General features: G+C 38.5%; 1 protein-coding gene across 1 annotated transcript; it reads left to right on the top strand.

The window, feature by feature from the left end:
• Positions 1-2,728: 2,728 nt before the first annotated feature.
• Positions 2,729-22,362, top strand: ZNF722 (zinc finger protein 722). The gene is made up of 4 exons (XM_009242766.3): positions 2,729-2,880; positions 9,946-10,072; positions 10,560-10,655; positions 19,268-22,362. Exons 1-4 carry the CDS (start codon positions 2,842-2,844, stop codon positions 20,158-20,160), a joined length of 1,155 nt encoding a protein of 384 aa, XP_009241041.3. The 5' UTR covers positions 2,729-2,841; the 3' UTR covers positions 20,161-22,362.
• The last annotated feature ends 126 nt before the right edge of the window (positions 22,363-22,488 follow it).

Genomic DNA, 22,488 nt, shown 5'->3' with positions numbered 1-22,488 from the left:
CCCATTCCATACCCGGGTATGCCAACACTTGTAAAAAGTTAGCCAATTGGTGATTCAGTCTATTTCCTGTGGGTTGGTGGTTTCCTTAGTATCATCCCTTTGTGATTCACTGAAAAGAAGCTTCCAGAAATGGTCCCAATCCAGAACCGAAGAGTGGGTTATTGGATCTTGTACAATAAATAATTTAGAGCCACGGGTGGTGGCTCATACCTGTAACCCTGGCAATTTGGGAGGCAGAGGCAGGAGGATCACTTGAGGTCAGGAGTTTGAGACCAGCCTGGCCAAGATGGTGAAATCCCATTTCTACTAAAAATACAAAAATTAGCCAGGCATGGTGGCGTGTGCCTGTAATCCCAGCTACTCCAGAGGCTGAGGCAGGAGAATCTCTTGAACCTAGGAGGCAGAGGTTGCAATGAGCTGAGATGGTGCCACTGCACTCCACCCTGGGCGACAGAGCTGGACTCTGTCTCAAAGAAAAAAAAAAAAAGAAAAGAAAGAATTTTGGGTGAGTCTGCAGTGCAAAGCAAAAGCAAATTTATTAGGAAAGTAAAGGAATAAAGGAACAGCTATTCCGTAGGCAGAGCAGCAGTGTGGGCCGCTCAACTAAGGATACTTACAGTTATTTCTTGATTATATTCTAACCAAGGAGTGGATTATCCATGAGTTTTACAGGAAAGGGATGGCAATTCCCAGAACTGAGTGTTTCTCTTCTTTTTAGACCATATAAGGTCACTTTCTGATGTTACCATGGCATTCGTTAACTGTCATGGTGCTGGTGGGAATGTCTTTCACATGCTAATGCACTATAATTCGCGTGTAACGATCCGTGAGTACAATCAAAGTTCCCTTTTGTTCACATCTGGTTTTGGTGGATTTTTGCGGCTTCTTTACTGCAAACTGTTTTATCAGCAAGGTCTTTGTGAGCTGTATCTTATGCCCATCTCCTATTTATCCTGTGACTTGGAATGCCTGACCTCATGGAAAAGCAGTCCTGTAGGTGTCAGCCCTGTTTTACCCAGCACCTATTCCAGATGCAGTTGCTCTGGTTCGAACGCCTCTGACATGGCCACAGAGTGCTGGAATGTGGGTGGTCTGAACTGCAATGTGCTAGAAAGGTACAATGCAAGGGTACATTCAAAGATTAAGCTTCAAAAACATATATGCTTTATTAACCATTACACACTAATCACATATTAAAATAACAATATTTTGGATATATTGGACTGATTAAATTGTTACGATCAATTCCACCTGTTATTCTGCCTGTTTCTTTCTTTTTTATTTTGAGACAGAGTCGCTCTGTTGCCAGGCTGTAGTGCTGTGGCGGGATCTCAGCTCCCTGCAACCTCTGCCTCCGGGGTTCAAGCGATTCTCCTACATCAGCCTCCAGAGTAGCTGGGATTGCAAGTGCCTGTCACCACACCCAGCTAATTTTTCTATTATTGGTAGAGCCGGGGTTTCGCCATGTCAGCTAGGCTGGTCTCGAACTCCTGACCTCAGGTGTTTCGCCATCTCGGCCTCTCAAAGTGCTGAGATTACAGGTGTGAGCCACTGCGCACAGCACCTTTTTCTTTTTACTTTTTAACATTTGGCTACTAGCACATTCAAAATTTACATGCGGCTCATATTTTACTGCAAAGGATTGCCTCCTTTTTGAAATCTCAGGCTGCCTGAATGTATTAGTCCATTTTCACACTGCTATAAACAAATACCTCAGACTGCGTACTTTTTTTTAAAGTGGTTTAATTGAATCATACTTCTACATGGCTGAGGAATCCTCAGGAAACTTAAAATCGTGACCATGACAGAAGGTGAAGGGAAAGCAAGGCACATCTCACATGGTGGAAAAAGAGAGAGAACTTGGGGCTGGGGGGGGAAGTGCCACATTTTTAAACCATCAGGTATCTTTAGAGCTCCCTTACTATCACAAGAACAGCATGAGGATAATCCACCCCAGTGATCCAATCACCTCCCACCCGGTCCCTGCCCTGACAGGTGGGAATTACAATTTTTTTTTTCTTTGTTAGGGAGTCTCACTCTGTCGCCCAGGCTGGAGGGCAATGGTGCCATCTCGGCTCACTGCAACCTCCGCCTCCTGGGTTGAAGCAATTCTCCTGCCTCAGCCTCCCGAGTAGCTGGCACTATAGGCGCGCGCCACCACGCCTGGCTAATTTTTGTATTTTTAGTAGAGGAGGGGTTTCACCATATTGCCAGGCTGGTCTTGAACTCCTGACCTCGTGATCCGCCTGTCTCGGCCTCCCAAAGTGCTGGGATTACAGGCGTAAGCCACCGCGCATGGACGGGAATTACAATTTGAGATGAGATTTGGGTGGAGCCACAGAGTCAAACTATATCATATGCTGTGCAAAGGATCCACAGCAAGGAAGGTCATAACATCCAAATTTTTAAAATAATTTTCATTATATTCTTTCAGTTTATGAATAACTATATTATATATCATTTATAAATGCATATGACGTTATACACAAGGTTAAATGCAAATATCCTCCGGTGTTGGCCTGGCTGAGATCAGAGAAGAAGTCTTCCCTGTAAAGGCTGCAGCCTAGCCTGTTATTTTTGCTTCCTTCAGCCCAGTGATCAAATATTCCGTCATTCAGGCATGAAGGGTGGGGCCTGAAACCTTATCCAATCAGGGGCCGTGGACTAGAAACTGGCCAATCAGGCGTACAGCTGGAGAGACCAGGACGCTTCCGCAATTTTGCGGGTCCTTTTGTGTTTCTCTGCGTCCGGAGCTCCAGTTCTTTTCTTCAGGGCTCTGCATTCTCTGCCTCTAGAGGCCAAGCCTCTGTGGCCTTGTGTCCTGCAGGTATTCGCAGATTTATGGCTAAAAGACCGGGATCCCCTGGAAGCCGAGAAATGGTGAGTGCTGGGTCTGTCATCGTGAGAGGGGCGGGAGACGGTTGGAACCGGCTGAAAATGGCTGTAGCAGGACCCAAACTTCCTCGTAGTCAGCTCCGGAGTCTGAGGACCCAAATCCTCTTTGTCCCAGCTCAGCTCTTAGTCCCCTCGAACCGTAAGATGCTGCCTGGGCCAGCGGCTGGGACCCTGGGAGTTCTGTCTTTCCTCCGCAGTGGCTTTGCCCTGGGTTGGAGTTCTCTCTGGGCAGCTCTGCACTCCCAGCGCCTCATCTCGCCCAGATTGTACAGGGATGGGAAAGTCATCAGGGGAGAATCCAGACTCAGGGTGCAGGATTCATAAGTGGTAAGAGCTGTGGTCCCTGGGGTCCCTAGTTCCTCATTTTTCCTTTTAGAGATGTAGGGGAGTCATTGTAAAAATATTAGAGAACTTGATCAAAGTGTGATTCAAGAATCATAGAGCGCCCAGCTATGGTTTGTGGGTTGTGATCCATGGGAGAGACTTGAAGGAAAGTTTGTTATAAGTTGCATGATGAAGCAAACCAGATTCAATAATTGGTTTGGTACAGTTATGTAGTTTCCTTATTTGTAAGATCCAGGTGAAAATGTCTTGGTTATGTCATCAGAGATTAGTTGCCAGTCTGTGGTTGACTAGGCCTGAATTTTTTCTTCAATATAATAATTTAGAAGAAATGTATTTATTTATTTTTTTTTTGAGAGGGAGTCTCGCTCTGTCACCCAGGCTGGAGTGCAATGGCGCGATCTTGGCTCCCTGCAACCTCCCTGTCTCGGGTTCAAGCTCACGAGTAGCTGGGATTACGGGAGTCCGCCACGACCAGGCTAATTTTTGTATTTTTAGTAGAGACGGGGTTTCACCATGTTGGCCAGGGTGCTCTCGAACCCCTGACCTGAAGTGATCCGCCCATCTTGGCCTCCCAAAGCACTTGCATTACAGGCGTGAGCCACCTCACCCAACCATAAGAGATACATTTGAGGTAGATTTTTTTTTTTAAGTGAGAACCGAAAAAAATCAATCCACCTCAGCCTAATTGCCTGCTGTTTAAATATTTTTACACTGCAAAGGAAACTGGTTTTCCCTTACTTTTTTTTTTTGTGACAGAGTTTCACTCTTATTGCCCAGGCTGGAGTGCAATGGCACGATCTCGGCTCACTGCAACCTCCACCTCCCATGTTCAAGCGATTATCCTGTCTCAGCCTCCCGAGTAGCTGGGATTACAGTCATGCGTCACCACCCCAGCTAATTTTGTATTTTTAATAGAGACGGGGTTTCTCCATGTTGGTCAGGCTGGTCTTGAACTCCCGACCTCAGGTGATCCACCCGCCTGGGCTTCCCAAAGTGCTGGGATTACAGGCGTAAGCCACCACGCCTGGCTTTCTTTTTTTTTTTTTTTTGAGACGGAGTCTCGCTCTGTACTTCAGGCTGGGGTGCAGTGGTGCAATATTAGCTCACTGCAACCTCTGCCTTTCGGGTTCAAGTGATTCTCCTGCCTCAGCCTCCCGAGTAGATGGGATTACAGGTACCTGCCACCACACCTGGCTGACATTTTTATTTTTAGTAGAGACACAGTTTTGCCATGTTGGCCAGGCTGATCTCAAACCCCTGGACTCAAGTGATCAGCCCGCCTCAGCCTCCCAAAGTGCTGGGATTACAGGAATAGGTTATCACACCCAGCCTGCATTTTTCAACTGTGTCTTTTTTTGGGGGGGGTGGGGACGGAGTCTCACTCTCCGCCCAGGCTGGAGTGCATTGGTGTGATCTCACCTCATTACAACCTCCTCGTCCCGTGTTCAAGTGATTGTCCTGCCTCAGTCTCCAGAGTAGCTGGAATTACAGTTTGTGCCACCACATCCAACTAATTTTTGTATTTTTAGTAGAGTCTGGATTTCACCATGTTGGACAGGTTGGTCTTGAACTTTTGGCCTCAGGTGATCTGCCTGCCTCGGCCTCCCAACGTTCTGGGGTTACAGGCGTGAGCCACTGTGCACAGCCGAATTTTTTTTCTCTTACCTTTTATTTTAGGTTCAGGAGTACATGTGCAGGTTTGTTATATAGGTAAAATCATATCACGAAGTTTTTGTGTACAGATTATTTTATCACTCAGGTAGTAAGCATAGTATCCAACAGATTTGTTTTCTGATTTTCTTCATCGTCTGACCCTCCACCCTGAACTGGGCCTCAGTGTCTGTTGTTCTCTTATCTGTGTCCACGTGTTCTCATTATTTTGCTCCCACTTATAAGTGACAACGTATAGTATTTTGATTTTCTGTTCCTGCACTAGTTTTCTAAAAATAAGTCTCCACCTCCATCGATGTTGCTGCAAAGGACATGATGTTGTTCTTTCTTATAGCTGCATCATATTTCATGGTGTTTACTTACCACATTTTCTTTATCCAGTCTACCACTGAAGACATACATGTTTATTTCTGGTTCTTGCTATTGTGAATCGTGCTGTAATAAACATACATGTGCATGTGTCTTCATGGTAGAAAAACTTACATTCACTGGGTATATTCCCAATTGCGGGACTGGGAATGGTAATTCTGTTTTCAGGTTTTTGAAAAAATGCCAAACTGTTTTTCTCAATGTTTAAACAAATTTATACTCTCACTAGCAGTGTATAAGCATTCAGTTTCTCCACAACCTCACAAGCATCTGGTTTTTTGTTTGTTTGTTTTACTTTTTAGTCTAATTGTTTTTATTTGAATTATTTCTGTTTTCTCCATTAGTCTAGTGTTTTATCTATCTTAGTAATTTTTACATAGAATCAACTTCTGGTTTCATTGAACTATTTTTTTTTTTTTTTAAGATGGAGTCTCACTCTATTGCCCAGGCTGGAGTCCAATGGCAAAATCTCGGCTCACTGCAACCTCTGCCCTCCAGTTTCAAGAGATTCTCCTGCCTCAGCCTCTCGAGTAGCTGGAATTACGGGCATGTGCTGCATGCCCAGCTAATTTTTGTATTTTTAGTAGAGATGGGGATTCACCATGTTGGCCAGGCTGGTCTTGAACTCCTGACCTTGTGATCTGCCCCCCCTTGGTCTCCCAAAGTGCTGGGATTACAGGAGTGAGCCACAGCACCAAGCCCCTTGTACTATTTATGTCTCGACCTTCTTCATTTCAGCTCTGATTTTGGTTATTTTTTGTCTTTTGCGAGCTTTGAAGTTGGTTTGCTCTTACTTTTGAAATTCTTTTTTTTTTTTTTTTTTTTTTTTTTTTGCTTTCTCTTTTTTTTTTTTTTTTTTTAATCTTAAAAACTTTATTTAGTGCCTAACATAAGTTGTGTGAGAGAAATTTTTTTTTTTTTTTTTCTTTTATTATTATTATTATTATACTTTAGGTTTTATGGTACATGTGCACAATGTGCAGGTAAGTTACATATGTATACATGTGCCATGCTGGTGCGCTAAACTAGTTCAACCCTTGTGGAAGTCAGTGTGGCGATTCCTCAGGGATCTAGAACTAGAAATTCCATTCGACCCAGCCATCCCATTACTGGGTATATACCCAAAGGACTATAAATCATGCTGCTATAAAGACACATGCACACGTATGTTTATTGCCGCATTATTCACAATAGCAAAGACTTGGAACCAACCCAAATGTCCAACAATGATAGACTGGATTAAGAAAATGTGGCACATATACACCATGGAATACTATGCAGCCATAAAAAATGATGAGTTCACGTCCTTTGTAGGGACATGGATGAAATTGAAATTCTTTTAATTGTAACATTAGATTTTTAAATTGAGATCTTTCTGACTTTTTGATGTGGATGTTTAGTGATATACACTTTGTTCTTAACACTGCCATAGCTGTAACCCAGAGATTCTAGTATGTTGTATTTTGGCTCTAACTAGTTTCAGAAATTTTTTTGTGTCTGCCTTAATTTCATTATTTACAAAATAGCCATTTTGAAGCTGATTATTCAATTTTTATGTAATTGTATCATTTCATATGTTTTTGTGGTATTGAATTATTATTCTACACATTTTCTTTTTAAAAGTAATGATAGAGAAACATAAGAAGAAATAAAAATGCTGTGCTCTTAATCTAAATACTAAAAATTATTCAACACTTAGTAGCAACTGCCAGAGTGCTATGAAAATTAAATCACATTATGTGTTATTCCCAGCACAGTGTTCTGTGACATGCTCCAGAGCACATAGTACCTGCTTAATAAACATTTTATTAGTACATGTATACACATTTCCCAAGAGCAGACCTACTCAGACATTGCTATCTTCTGTTGTCCCTGTAAACTTAAAAAAGCCAACAAAAAATATAATATTTCAGCATGGTGATTGGTTGTCTTTATTTGTACCAGATGTATTTGTTTTGTGACAAATATGGTGTGTGTAAGGGACTCTTTGCTGTGCCTGCTTTCTCTCGCTAATGCTAATAACGTGTCTGGGAAAGCACAATCAGCATTTACAGGGGACTTGTTGAAAAAGCCCATTCCTGGACCCTTTTGGATCCTGCAGAATCACATTGCAAAAAGCAGGACCAAGATTACCAAGTAATTTATAAACTTGAGGGGTTCAAGATACATTCAGGAGAGTTTAGTTCAACCTTTGCATCAAAGGAAGGCTGCACTGCCTGCCCTTTTTCAGTTTGGTAGGAAGAGGTCAGTGCAGTTCATGTTCCCATTACTGTAAAGAAAACTGCTGGTGTCTGATAGGGGAGGGCAGGGAAAAAGAAACATATTTTATTAGTTATGGAAAAGCTCATTGTTCTCTCATTGCTCTTAAATCTTTTCAGTTATAAACAACAAAAATGGGTGAATGTTTTCTGCAAGTCTCGGTCTTTCTGCCGTGGGTGTGTGTGGTGGTAGCAGGTGAATAGGTTGTGCTTTAAAGGCATATTCTCGAGATGCAGGTTTGATATGTCCAGAGCATCTTATCTGAAAATACATTTCAGAGAAAGAAGAGGAAAAGAAAAAGATCACTTTTTCTTGGTGAGCATGTCTCAGATCAAGCACAGTGTCCACTCTGCCTTTTGGAATGCCATCTGTTTGGAACTTGCACATTTTTACTTCTGTACTTGTACTGTTGATCCCTAATGAGTTTGTTTCAACAATTTTTTATTTTTATGATAGTCAAGGGGTTCTGAAAAAAATATTTTTTCTATATGCCATGGTGTTCTATACATACTCTTCATCTTGGGTTCTTGTATACCATGCAGAATTCTTACTACAAATTTATGACCTGCAATATTTAAAACGTTCCCCTTGTAGCTGTTGAACATGAGAAAGTGTAAATACTCAAGATTTCTATTGGGGAAACACAGTTGTCTTTGGATATTAGTGAAAAGTGAAACATGTCCTGTTGAGGTTTCATCCGTGTGCTCTATTAGTTCCATGCAGGACAGGATTTAGAAAATGCTCATTTAAACAGAATGGCATTTATTACCCAGAAAGTTCTGAAAAAACTATAAGGAGATACTTGCTCTCCAGGGTGCTAAAGAAAGACTACTTAAAATTACTATTAAAAATTACAGAACAGGGAAGTTATCTGCACCTTCGACTTTGCATAAAACTGATGGTTTCTTTATAATTAAATTTAGGCCGGGCACGGTGTCTCAGGCTTGTAATCCCAGCACTTTGGGAGGCCGAGGCAGGCGGATCACGTGAGGTCAGGAGTTCGAGGCCAGACTGGCCAACATGGTGAAACCTCGTCTCTACGGAAAAAAAATTAGCCACGTGTGGTGCACACACCTGTAATCCCAGCTACTCAGGAGGTTGAGGCAGGAGAGTTGCTTGAACTCAGGAGGTGGAGGTTGCAGTGAGACGAAATTGCAGATTGCACCACTGCACTCCAGCCTGGGTGACAGAGCGAGACTCCGTCTCTTAAAAAATATATATATATATATATATTATATATATATAAAAATTAAATTTGGATTACCATTTACTTTTCTGAGAGGTGAGAAATACCACAGCAGTAATGTTGTGTCCTGTGTGCATCAGCACATAATACAAATGTGTCCTAATAAAGTTGATAACAATTTTATTCACTTGTTTCAAGATGTCTCTGACATTTTTTCCACTATTGAGTTAATTATTATTCTCTTAATTATTAAATACACTTAGGAGATTTACTAGCTGAAGTGCATAAACCATCACGTTTAATCTGGAAGTTGTCCTTTCTTTTTAGATGACTTTTGCATATATTTGTCTTTTAACAATGAAGGCTCTTATCTTTATTTACAGGTGAGAGAAACTGGGAAAAACTCAGACTCTGCCACTTACTGGATGTTTGACAAAATATTCTTACTAGGCTAGAAACATTGGTGAGCTTGCTAAAAATTCAGAAATTCAGACTTTATCCCAAATCTTCTGAAACAAAATCTGCACAAGATCTTTAGTTTATTGCACGTATTAAGACTTGAGAGGTACCTTCTAAGTCATCATGACTGTTCTATCTGAGAAATAACACAACTTATTCTGTATGATGTAAATATAGCACTCAAAAATAGATATGTCCTGCACTTTGGGAGGCCGAGGTGGGTGGATTACCTGAGGTCAGGAGTTCAAGACCTGCCTGGCCAACATGGAGAAACCCCGTCTCTACTAAAAATACAGAAATCAGCCAGGCATGGTGGCTCACGCCTGTAGTCTCAGCTACTTGGGAGGCTGAGGCAGGAGAATCGATTGAACCCGGGAGGTGGAGGTTGCACTGAGCCAAGACCATGCCACTCCACTCCAGCTTGGGCAACAGAGCGAAACTTGGTCTCAAAAAAAAGAAGAAAAGAAAAATAGAAAAAAAAAGACATGTCCATGTTGATGCCTTTAATTTTATAATTTATCATCCAGAAAAGTATCAAATCTACAGTGGTATTGTGGATCTTATGCTATTCTCTTTTCTTAGAGTTAGAGAATACTTCAGTGTTAAAAATTATCTTATTGAATAATTTTAGTCAATCTTATAAGTGAGAACCACTTCATTTTACTCTCTTTTTTAACTTGAGTCAAATACAAATCTCTGCCTATGGCCACATGGTAACTGTTTGTGTGTTCATGAGTGTTTTTTTATTTTTATTTTTTCAGAGACTGTTGACATTCAGAGACATAGCTATAGAATTCTCTCTGGTGGAATGGCAATACCTGGATCATGCTCAGCAGAATTTATATAGAGATGTGATGTTAGAGAACTACAGAAATCTGGTTTCCCTGGGTGAGGAAAACTTCAATACACAATTCCTAATATATTGCCTTTCTCTCTTTTCTAAGAGGATTTTGGTAATTTCTGCTCTGCATGAATAAATTTTAGCTCTCCAATTTTAAGAAAATCTTGGGGATTCATTGGTGTAGAACAGATTCTTCACGATGTTTTATCTTGACCTGAACTTTTCCCTTTCCTGAGCTTATGTATCTTTTGCTCTAGGTTAGTTGCAATTCCAAAAATGTCATGGCATAAAATAGCGTTTCCCACGCCTTAGAATTCAGTTGCCACCACCAATGTTTGATTCAGTAGTACTGAGTAGTGAAATTAAGGACCTACAATTTTAAAATATTTTCTAAATATGTAGAAAGTTCTGTTATGAATCAACTTTAATTTTCTAGAATTTTCTATTAAATCCTCTTTACTAACCATAATACTAGTTTGGTAATTAAAGAATTCAGCAAGATTTATGTTACTTTTTTTTCTCTTAATAAAACAGGTATTGCTGACTCTAAGCCAGACTTGATTACCTTTCTGGAGCAAAATAAAGAGTCTTGGAATATAAAGAGAAATGAGATGGTAGCCAAACACCCAGGTAGGTGAGAGCGAATGAAGCAGATGACACAGATGAGAGATACACAAATCAACAAGGCAGCCAGTCCTTAAAACGTGGTCTGGGGAGCTGTGCTTTAATGGAAAGAGTTTCTGAGAAGCTCGAGTCATTTTTTTCTTTTGCTCTCACATAGGGACACCTTCTGCCCCATGCTGTTAAATTCTCTAAGGATTCTACTTCCACTTCAATAATCTTTCTTCAAGTTCAGTGTGAGCCAAAGTTTTCTTTATGGCTTATCAGGGACTGCACAAACTGACTGCTTTGCCATAGCTTTTGGGGACACACTAATATTTACATATTTTTGAGAAACTCTAAGTTAAACTGTTTCTAAAATTTTTTTTGCATCATGTCTAAAATGTGTGAGAATAGTAATTTCTGTTTCATTGGTGGTTTTCCATTTTTCTACACAGGCCATTCTGTTTTCATTACTATAGCCTTGAAATATAAAGTTTTTTTACAAAATTTTTTTCATTTTTAAATTTTTGTATATGTATTTATTTATTTATTTAGAGGCTGGGTTATGATACTTGCTGTGGGGGGATATGCAAGCAGGATATTTCTTATGTCTTCATTTTACTGTGTTGTATATTTTAGATATAGTTTCATAAATGGTATTGCTGTATTACATGATAATTTCATTCTTAATTATTTGAAGAACATTTATGATATTTTTATGATGGCTGCATCTTTTTTCTCAACAACTTACATAGGTTTCAATTTCTTTACATCATCAACATGGTTGGTGTTTTTGAAAAAATTTATAGTGGCCATTCTAACTGATGTAAGGTAATTTTGTTTTGCATTTTTCTATAAATTATTAATTTTGTGCATACTTTCAAGTGCTTCTTCCTATTTGTGTGTGTATATATATATATATTTTTATATATTTATACTTTAAGTTCTAGGGTGCATGTGCACAACGTGCAGGTTTGTTACATATGTATACATGTGCCATGTTGGTTTGCTGCACCCATTAACTCGTCATTTACTTTAGGTATTTCTCCTAATGCTATCCCTCCCCCATCCCCCCACTCCAAGTGTTCAAGTGTTCTCACTGTAATTCCCACCTATGAGTGAGAACATGCAGTGTTTGGTTTTCTGTCCTTGTGATAGTTTGCTCAGAATGATGGTTTCCAGCTTCATCTGTGTCCGTACAAAGCACGTGAACTCATCCTTTTTTATGGCTGCCTAGTATTCCATGGTGTATATGTGCCACATTTTCTTAATCCACTCTATCCTTTATGGACATTTGGGTTGGTTCCAAGTCTTTACTATTGTAAATAGTGCTGCAATAAACATATGTGTGCATGTGTCTTTATAGTAGCATGATTTATAATCCTTTGGGTATATACCCACTAATGGGATCACTGGATCAAATGGTGTTTCTAGTTCTAGATCCTTGAGGAATCGCCACACTGTCTTCCACAATGGTTGAACTAGTTTACAGTCCCACCAACAGTGTAAAAGTGTTCCTATTTCTCCACATCCTCTCCAGCAGCTGTTGTTTCCTGACTTATTAATGATCGCCATTCTAACTGGTGTGAGATGGTATCTCATTGTGGTTTTGATTTGCATTTCTCTGATGACCAGTGATAATGAGCATTTTTTCACGTGTCTGTTGGCTGCATAAATGTCTTCTTTTGAGATGTGTCTGTTCATATCCTTTGCCCAGTTTTTGATGGGGTTGTTTGATATTTTCTTGCAAATTTGTTTAAGTTCTTTGTAGATTCCAGATATTAGCCCTTTGTCAGATGGGTAGATTGCAAAAATTTTCTACCATTCTGTAGGTTGCCTGTTCACTCTGATGGTAGTTTCCTTTGCTGTGCAGAAGCTCTTTAGTTTAATTAGATCCCATTTGTCCATTTTGGCTTTTGTTGCTATTGCTTTTGGTGTTTTAGTCATGAAGTCCTTGCCTATGCCTATGTCCTGTATGGTATTGTCTAGGTTTTCTTCTAGGGTTTTTATGGTTTTAGATCTAACATTTGAGTCTTTAATCAATCTTGAATTAATTTTTGTATAAGGTGTAAGGAAGGAATCCAGTTTCAGCTTTCTACATATGGCTAGCCAGTTTTCCCAGCACCATTTATGAAATAGGGAATCCTTTCCCCATTTCTTGTTTTTGTCAGGTTTGTCAAAGATCAGATGGTTGTAGATGTGTGGTGTTATTTCTGAGGGCTCTGTTCTGTTCCATTGGTCTCTATCTCTGTTTTGGTACCAGTACCATGCTGCTTTGGTTACTGTAGCCTTGTAGTATAGTTTGAAGTCAGGTAGTGTGATGCCTCCAGCTTTGTTCTTTTGGCTTAGGATTGTCTTGGCAATGTGGGCTCTTTTTTGGTTCCATATGAACTTTAAAGTAGTTTTTTCCAATTCTGTGAAGAAAGTCATTGGTAGCTTGATGGGGATGGCATTGAATCTATAAATTACCTTGGGCAGTATGGCCATTTTCACGATATTGATTATTCGTATCCATGAGCATGGAATGTTCTTCCATTTGTTTGTGTCCTCTTTTATTTCCTTGAGCAGTGGTTTGTAGTTCTCCTTGAATAGGTCCTTCACATCCCTTGTAAGTTGGATTCCTAGGTATTTTATTCTATTTGTAGCAATTGTGAATGGAAGTTCACTCATGATTTGGCTCTCTGTTTGTCTGTTGTTGGTGTATAAGAATGCTTGTGATTTTTGCACATTGATTTTGTATCTTGAGACTTTGCTGAAGTTGCTTATCAGCTTAAGGAGATTTTGGGTTGAGACGATGGGGTTTTGTAAATATACAATCATGTCATCTGCAAGGAGGGACAATTTGACTTCCTCTTTCCCTAATTGAATACCCTTTATTTTTCTTGGCTGATTGCCCTGACCAGAACTTCCAACATTATGTTGAATAGGAGTGGTGAGAGGGCATCCCTGTCTTGTGCCAGTTTTCAAAGGGAATGCTTCCAGTTTTTGCCCATTCAGTATGATACTTTCTGTGGGTTTGTCATAAATAGCTCTTATTATCTTGAGATACGTTCCGTCAATACCTAGTTTATTGAGAGTTTTTAGCATGCATGGCTGTTGAATTTTGTCAAAGGCCTTTTCCGCATCTATTGAGATAATCATGTGGTTTTGTCTTTGGTTCTGTTTATGCCATGCATTACGTTTATTGATTTGCGTATGTTGAACCAGCCTTGCATCCCAGGGATGAAGCTGACTTGATCATGGTGGATAAGCTTTTTGATGTGCTGCTGGATTCGGTTTGCCAGTATTTTATTGAGGATTTTCGCATCGATGTTCATCAGGGATATTGGTCTAAAATTCTCTTTTTTTGTTGTGTCTCTGCCAGGCTTTGGTATCAGGATGATGTTGGCTTCATAAAATGAGTTAGGGAGGATTCCCTGTTTTTCTATTGATTGGAATCGTTTCAGAAGTAATGATACCAGCTCCTTTTTATACCTCTGGTAGAATTCGGCTGTGAATCCTTCTGGTCCTGGACTTTTTTTGGTTGGTAGGCTATTAATTATTGCCTCAAGTTCAGAGCCTGTTATTGGTCTATTCAGGGATTCAACTTCTTCCTGTTTTAGTCTTGGGAGGGTGTATGTGTCCAGGAATTTATCCATTTCCTCTAGATTTTCTAGTTCATTTGTGTAGAGGTGTTTATAGTATTCTCTGATGGTAGTTTGTATTTCTGTGGGATCGGTGGTGGTATCCCTTTTATCATTTTTTATTGCATCTATTTGATTCTTCTCTCTTTTCTTCTTTATTAGTCTTGCTAGTGGTCTATCAATTTTGTTGATCTTTTCCAAAAACCAGCTCCTGGATTCATTGATTTTTTTGAAGAGTTTTTTGTGTCTCTATCTCCTTCACTTCTGCTTTGATCTTAGCTATTTCTTGCCTTCTGCTGGCTTTTGAATTTGTCTTATCTTGCTTCTCTAGTTCTTTTAATTGTGATGTTAGAGTGTCAATTTTAGATCTTTCCTGCTTTCTCTTGTGGGCATTTAGTGGTATAAATTTCCCCCTACACACTGCTTTAAATGTGTCCCAGAGATTCTGGTATGTTGTGTCTTGGTTCTCATTGGTTTCAAAGAACATCTTTATTTCTGCCTTCATTTTGTTATGTACCCAGTAGTCATTCAGGAGCAGGTTGTTCAGTTTCCATGTAGTTGAGCGGTTTTGAGTGAGTTTCTTAATCCTGAGTTCTAGTTTGATTGCAGTGTAGTCTGAGAGACAGTTTGTTGTGATTTCTGATCTTTTACATTTGCTGAGGAGTGCTTTACTTCCAACTATGTGGTGAATTTTTGGAATAAGTGTGATGTGGTGCCGAGAAGAATGTATATTCTGTTGCTTTTGTGTGGAGAGTTCTGTAGATGTCTATTAGGTCTGCTTGGTGCAGAGTTGAGTTCAAGTCCTGGATATCTTTGTTAACCTTCTGTCTTGTTGATCTGTCTAATATTGACAGTGGGGTGTTAAAGTCTCCCAGTATTATTGTGTGGGAGTCTACGTCTCTTTGTAGGTCTCTAAGGACTTGCTTTATGAATCTGGGTGCTCCTGTATTGGGTGCATATATATTTAGGATAGTTAGCTCTTCTTGTTGCATTGATTCCTTTACCATTATGTAATGGCCTTCTTTGTCTCTTTTGATCTTTGTTGGTTTAAAGTCTATTTTATCAGAGACTAGGATTGCAACCCCTGCTTTTTTTTTGCCTTCCATTTTTTTGGTGAGGATGGATCTTCCTCCATCCTTTTATTTTGAGCCTATGGATGTCTCTGCATGTGAGATAGGTCTCCTGAATACAGCACACTGATGGGTCTTGACTCTTTATCCAATTTGCCAGTGTGTGTCTTTTAACTGGGGCATTTAGCTTATTTAAGTTTAAGGTTAATATTGTTAGGTGTGAATTTGATCCCATCATTATGATGTTGGCTGGTTATTTTGCCCGTTAGTTGATGCACTTTCTTCCTAGCATCGATGATCTTTATAATTTGACATGTATTTGCAGTGGCTGGTACCGGTTGTTCCTTTCCATGTTTAGTGCTTCCTTCAGGAGCTCTTGTAAGGCAGGCCTGGTGGTGACAAAATCTCTCAGCATTTGCTTGTCTGTAAAGGATTTTATTTCTCCTTCATTTATGAAGCTTAGTTTGGCTGGAGATGAGATTCTGGGTTGAAAATTCTTTTCTTTAAGAATGTTGAATATTGGCCCCCACTCTCTTCTGGCTCGTAGAGTTTCTGCTGAGAGATCCGCTGTTAGTCTGATGGGCTTCCCTTTGTGGGTAACCCGGCCTTTCTCTCTGGCTGCCCTTAACATTTTTTCCTTCATTTCAACCTTGGTGAATCTGACAATTATGTGTCTTGGGGTTGCTCTTCTCGAGGAGTATCTTTGTGGCCGTTCTCTGTATTTCCTGAATTTGAATGTTGGCCTGCCTTGCTAGGTTGGGGAAGTTCTCCTGGATAATATCCTGCAGAGTGTTTTCCAGCTTGCTTCCATTCTCCCCGTCACTTTCAGGTACACCAATCAAACGTAGATTTGGTCTTTTCACATAGTCCCATATTTCTTGGAGGCTTTGTTCATTTCTTTTTACTCTTTTTTCTCTAAACTTCTCTTCTCACTTCATTTCATTAATTTGATCTTCAATCACTGATACCCTTTCTTTCACTTGATTGAATCGGCTACTGAAGCTTGTGCATGCATCACATAGTTCTTGTGCCATGGTTTTCAGCTCCATCACGTTATTTAGGGTCTTCTCTACACTGTTTGTTCTAGTTAGCCATTCATCTAATCTTTTTGCAAGGTTTTTAGCTTCGTTGCAATGGGTTCGAACATCCTCCTTTAGCTTGGAGAAGTTTGTTATTACCGATCTTCTGAAGCCTACTTCTGTCAACTCGTCAAAGTCATTCTCCATCCAGCTTTGTCTGTTGCTGGCAAGGAGCTGCGATCCTTTGGAGGAGAAGAGGCACTCTGATTTTTAGAATTTTCAGCTTTTCTGCTCTGGTTCCTCCCCATCTTTGTGGTTTTATCTACCTTTGGTCTTTGATGATGGTGACCTACAGATGGGGTTTTGGTGTGGTTGTCCTTTTTGTTGATGTGGATGCTATTCCTTTCTGTTTGTTAGTTTTCCTTCCAACAGTCAAGTCCCTCAGCTGCAGGACAAGTGATCCTTCCACCTTGGCCTCCCAAAGTGCTGAGATTACACCTATAAGCCACTGCACCTGGCTGATCTTTTGAAATTTACTAAGACTTATGTGTTCTAACAGAATATACCAGGTACAAATAAGAATATTGTGTATCCACTTGCTTTTGACTGAAGAGTTCTGTACATGTCTGTTTAGCCTGTTTGGTTTGTGATATGGTGTAGATGCCCTCCAAATCCCATACTGAAATGTAATCTCCAATGTTGGATGTGGAGCCTAATGAGAACGTTTGCATCATGGAGACAAATCCCTCATGAATGACTTGGCACAATCCCCTTGGTAATCATAGAGGTCTCACTCTCTTAATTCACATGAGAGCTGGTTGTTTAAAGGAACCTGGCTCCTCCACCTCACACTCGCATCATCTTTCACCATGTGACATGTTTGGTTCTTTTTTGCCTTCCACTATAATTGTAAGCTTCCTTATATCCTCACCAGAAGCAGATGCTGGCACATGCTTCTTTTACAGTCTACTGAACTGTGAACCAAATAAATCTTTTCCTTTATAAATTACCCAGTCTCAGGTTATTTTCTATAGCATTGCAAAATGAATTCATACACAATATAATGTTATTCAGGCTTTCTGTTTTTTAATTGATATTTTATTTAAATTTTTTATTATTGAAAGTGAGGTCTTAATGTTTATAATTTTATGTTGTTATTTTATTTCTTGCTTCATTTTTGTCAATATTTGCTTTATATATTTTGAAGCCCTGATGTTATATATGCCTATACATATAGATAGACATAATAGTTATAGATTCCTAGTAAATGGACTCATTTTACCATTATATAATATTAATCTTTGTCTCATGCTAGTAATTGACTCATTGTCTTTTGTGCGTCTATAAAGATTTTTTCTTTATGCTACATTAGAGATTTTATAAAACCTGTTAATGTTACAACAGTACATTTTAAACTGGTAAAAAAAAAAAATGACTTCAGTTGCATAGAAAAATTTGTCCTCATTATATCTACCCTATACTTCGTATTGATGTTGCTAATTGTATCTTTTTATGTTTTATGATATTTTTATGCTTACATCTTTCAAATTTTAAAGAATAACTAAAAATGTTTTCTGCACCATCACAATAATGCCACGGAATTTTATTTTTTTATATATGCATGTTTTTCAGAAAGTTATGTATTTTCATATGATTATATATTTTTTCATCATATTATTTTAAGTGGAAAGACCTCTTTTCAGCATTTTATTTAGGGTACGTGCAGTGCTTGTATGCTTTTCCAGCATTTGTTTATTCTGGAAGATCTTTTTTTTTTCTTTATTTTGTAGTACGTTTTTGCTGATTACATTATTCTTACAGTGAAGATTCTTTTTCAGCCTTTGACCATTTAACACAGTTCTTTTCTGACCTGCAAGGTTTCTGTTGACAAATTCACGGTTGTCTCGGAGGACTAGGCTTATAAATAATACCTCACTTTTATCTTGCAGCTCCCAAGATTATCTTCTGGTTTGTGACTTTTGAAACTTTGCTTAAATATGTGTTATGGATCTTTTTGTGTATATCCTAGTTTGTTTAGCTTCTTCATTTTTTACATTACTTTTTTCATACTTTAAAATTATTTCACTTATTCTTTTTTACTTCCACAATTGTTTATTTTTATTATTCCAAGCCTTTTGTTGACATTCTCATTTATCTGATGTCTGGTTTTCCATTTTTCTCATTGAGCAAAATACGGATTATCTTAAATTTTAAAAATCAATATATACATCTTTATTTTTATAGTTGCTTTTTGAAAATTTTGATTTTTTTGATTGGACCTTGTTGCCCAAATATTTTGTATACATTATAATCTTTGGTTGAGATTTAGACATTAACATAAAACTACCTTTCACAATCTTTATAATGCAGCACTTTTCTGCCGTAGCCTGAAACCAATTGTATTGGGTAGAGATTCTGGGAGTCTCGCAAACGTGTTCTCAGGATGTGTCTTGTCTGCAATTTTGTATTTATTTTTCAGTTAAAAGACTTCTTCATGTTTCTTATTACTGGTCAATAACTAACTACTTTCTACACCTATTTTCTGTCCATGGTACTGCAGTCTTTCTGCTGTTGTAACATTTACTTTTGATCACAGAAGACTTAAAGCTGTCATTAAAGGCAGCATGTTCTTCTATTGGGGATGAGGAAGGGCTGTGTTGGGCAAATGCAGCAGACTTCTTTTCTTTCTATATGGCTTTTGACATTGTGCTCACATGGGGCACACACTTACTCTATAAATTTCCAACAAAGATATTTTGATCACTATGATTTTGTTACATTTATACATCTATGAAGGAATTATGGCCTGTGGTAATTTGATATGCCATTTTGCTAATGTGCCTTGTACAATTTTATATATTCGATTTGTAAAGTATATTTATCTGAGTCTAGTAAGTGGAGTAACTTGTGATTTTTATGTCTTTCAGTTACGTGTTCTCATTTCACCCAAGACCTTCATCCAGAGCAGGGCATAAAAGATTCACTCCAAAAAGTAATACTGAGAACATATGGAAAATGTGGACATGAGAATTTACAATTTAAAAAATGCTGTAAAAGTATGGGTGAGTGTGAGATGCACAAAGGAGGTTATAATGAAGTTAACCAATGTTTGTCAAATACCCAAAACAAAATATTTCGGAGTCAAAAATGTGTCAAAGTCTTTGGTAAATTTTCAAATTGCAATAGACATGAAGCAAGATATACTGGAAAGAAACACTACAAATGTAAAAAATATGGCAAATCGTTTTGCATACCTTCACACCTAAATCAACATCAGATAATTCATACTAAGGAGAAGTCCTACAAATGTGAAGAATGCGGCAAATCCTTTAACCGCTCCTCAAACTGTACTACACATAAAAGAGTTCATACTGGAGAGAAACCCTACAGATGTGAGGAATGTGGCAAAGCCTTTAGGTGGCCCTCAAACCTTACTAGACATAAGAGAATTCATACTGGAGAGAAACCCTACAGATGTGAAGAATGTGGCCAAGCCTTTACGCGCTCCTCAACACTTACTAACCACAAGAGAATTCATACTGGAGAGAGACCCTACAAATGTGAAGAATGTGGCAAAGCCTTTAGCGTATCCTCAACCCTCAATGACCACAAGAGAATTCATACTGGAGAGAAACCCTACACATGTGAACAATGTGGCAGAGCCTTTAACTGCTTCTCAACCCTTAAGACACATAAGAGAATTCATACTGGAGAGAAACCCTACAAATGTGAAGAATGTGACAAAGCTTTTAAGAGGCATTCAAGTCTTGCTAAACATAAGATAATTCATACTGGAGAGAAACCCTACAAATGTAAATAATGTGGCAAACTCCAGCCCTCAGGCCTTATAATACATACAATAATTTATGCTGGAAAAAAACACTACAAGTGTAGAGAATATGGACAAGCCTTTAACAAGTTCCAAACCTTAATAGAAAATAAGAGAATCCGTATTGGACAAAAATTTTATAAATGTAAAAAAATGTAACAAAGTCTTTGACCAACCCTCAAACCTTAATGAACCCAAGAGAATTTATTAAAAAAAAATTTTTTTTGAGATGGTATCTCCCTTTGTCACCCAGGCTGCAGTGCAGTGTCACAAACTCAGCTCACTGCAACCTCTGCCTTCCGGGTTCAAGTGATTCTCCTCCCTCAGCCTCCTGAGTAGCTGGGATTATAGGCATGTGCCACCACACTGGCTGATTTTTGTATTTTTAGTAGAAATGGAGTTTCACCATGTTGGCTAGGCTGGTCTCGAACTCCTGACCTCAGGTGATCCACCTGCCTCAGCCTCCCAAAACCTAAGAGAATTTGTATTAGAGAAGCCCTAGAAAGGTAAAAAAAATAAATAAATAAAGTGAAAAAACCTTTAAGCACATCTCAGGCCTTACACAATATCTGTTAATTCATTCTATAGAGAAATCCTACAAAAACAAAGAATGTGGTAACGCTTTTAACTAGTCTTGAACCCTTATTATACATACGAGATGTAATACTTAAGAGAAATACTACAATAAGGAATATGGCAATGTCTTTAAAAAGTCCTCAAACCTGAATAAATGTAAGATAATTGATATTGGAGAGAACCCCTGAAACTGTAGAAAAAAATGTGGCAAAGCGTTTAACTGGTTTTCATCCTTATTAATTAAAAAAATTTTATACTGGAGAGAAACTCTACAGCATAAAAATGTGACAGAGCATTTAACCATACCTCAAACTTTTCTAAAAAAGGGAAATCACACTGGTGAGAAACTAGAAATGTGTTAAATGTGGCAAGGCCTTTAAATGGTAGTCACACGTTATGGTAGGTAAGATAATGTATACTGAAGAAAACTACAAATATGAAATGAAGAATGTGGCAAAACTTTTAATAAATTCTCACACCTTATGCCACAGGAAAGCATTTATACTAGAGAAAAATCGTAGAAATACAAAGAATGTGAAAAGCCATTACTATCAGCTCACACTTTACTCAATATCAGAAAGTTTATAGTTAATAAAAGCATTATAGGTTGGGCGTGTTGGCTCATGCTTGAAATTCCAGCACTTTGGGAGGCCAAGGTCAGTGGATCCTGAGGTCAAGAGTTCAAGACCAGCCTGGCCAACATGGTGAAAGCCCATCTCTACTAAAAATATAAAAATTAGCCGGGCGTGGTGGCATGTGCCTGTAATCCCAGCTACTCGGGAGGCTGAGGCAGGCGAATTGCTTGAACCTGGGAGGTGGAGGTTGCAGTGAGCCAACATAGAGCTGCTACACTGCAGCCTGGGTGACAGAGCAAGACTCTGTCTCAAAAAAACCAAAAAAGCATTATAAATGTGTTTACTGTAAAAACACCTTTCGGAAAATATAGGCTTTTAAAATAAAGACTATTTATTCTGAAGACAAACATACAAACATAAGGAGGATTGTTATATCTTTACTTGCATTAGATGTTATTGTATGCATTTTATGTTAAAGGAAAACCCTGAAGCAGATGCTCAAACTTGTGGAACATCAGAAACTTTATGTTTGAGAGAAAGCCTAAACATGTAATGAATGTGAAAAAACATTTGTTCAAAAACTACAGCTGACAAAATACCAGTTTATACTAAATATTTTTGTAGATCCAATATATGGGGAAAATATATTTAACCAAAAAGTAAGTCTATATAAACATTTGAGGATTCACAGTAGAAAGAATGAAGGCACCGAAACTTCAGACATTACACTAAATCAGAGTATTGAATGTAAAAGAGATCCAAAGATAACAGTATATACATTTCAAAGAAGTAGATTTTTCTGGAGATTTATAATTACATTCGAGGTATGCTTCATTTTCTGTAAAAAGAAATTTAGATTTTCTGAAAAGCAAATAATATTGTAACTCAAGTCTCAGATTACTTCATGTTGATTCTTCCCATTGTGAAAGTATTTGATCAATTGTTGCATCAGAGATATAAGAGATTGTTTATCAATTGTACCTTTATGTAATAAAATGCAATAAATTTAACTTAATTTTTCATTAAATAAAGTTGTTTTTAATGTGTTAAAACTATTGTGCTTTGAACGAAGTGTTAATTTGCCATCAACATTAATGTGTCTCATCTTACTTAAAATTCTAAGTAAATGATGGTAACAATATACTGTTTGTTAATGTAGGGGAATGAC

This window comes from Pongo abelii, chromosome 6 (genome assembly GCF_028885655.2).
Source record: "Pongo abelii isolate AG06213 chromosome 6, NHGRI_mPonAbe1-v2.0_pri, whole genome shotgun sequence".
Lineage (NCBI taxonomy): Eukaryota > Metazoa > Chordata > Mammalia > Primates > Hominidae > Pongo > Pongo abelii.
This window is presented reverse-complemented; position numbering and strand designations above follow the sequence as displayed.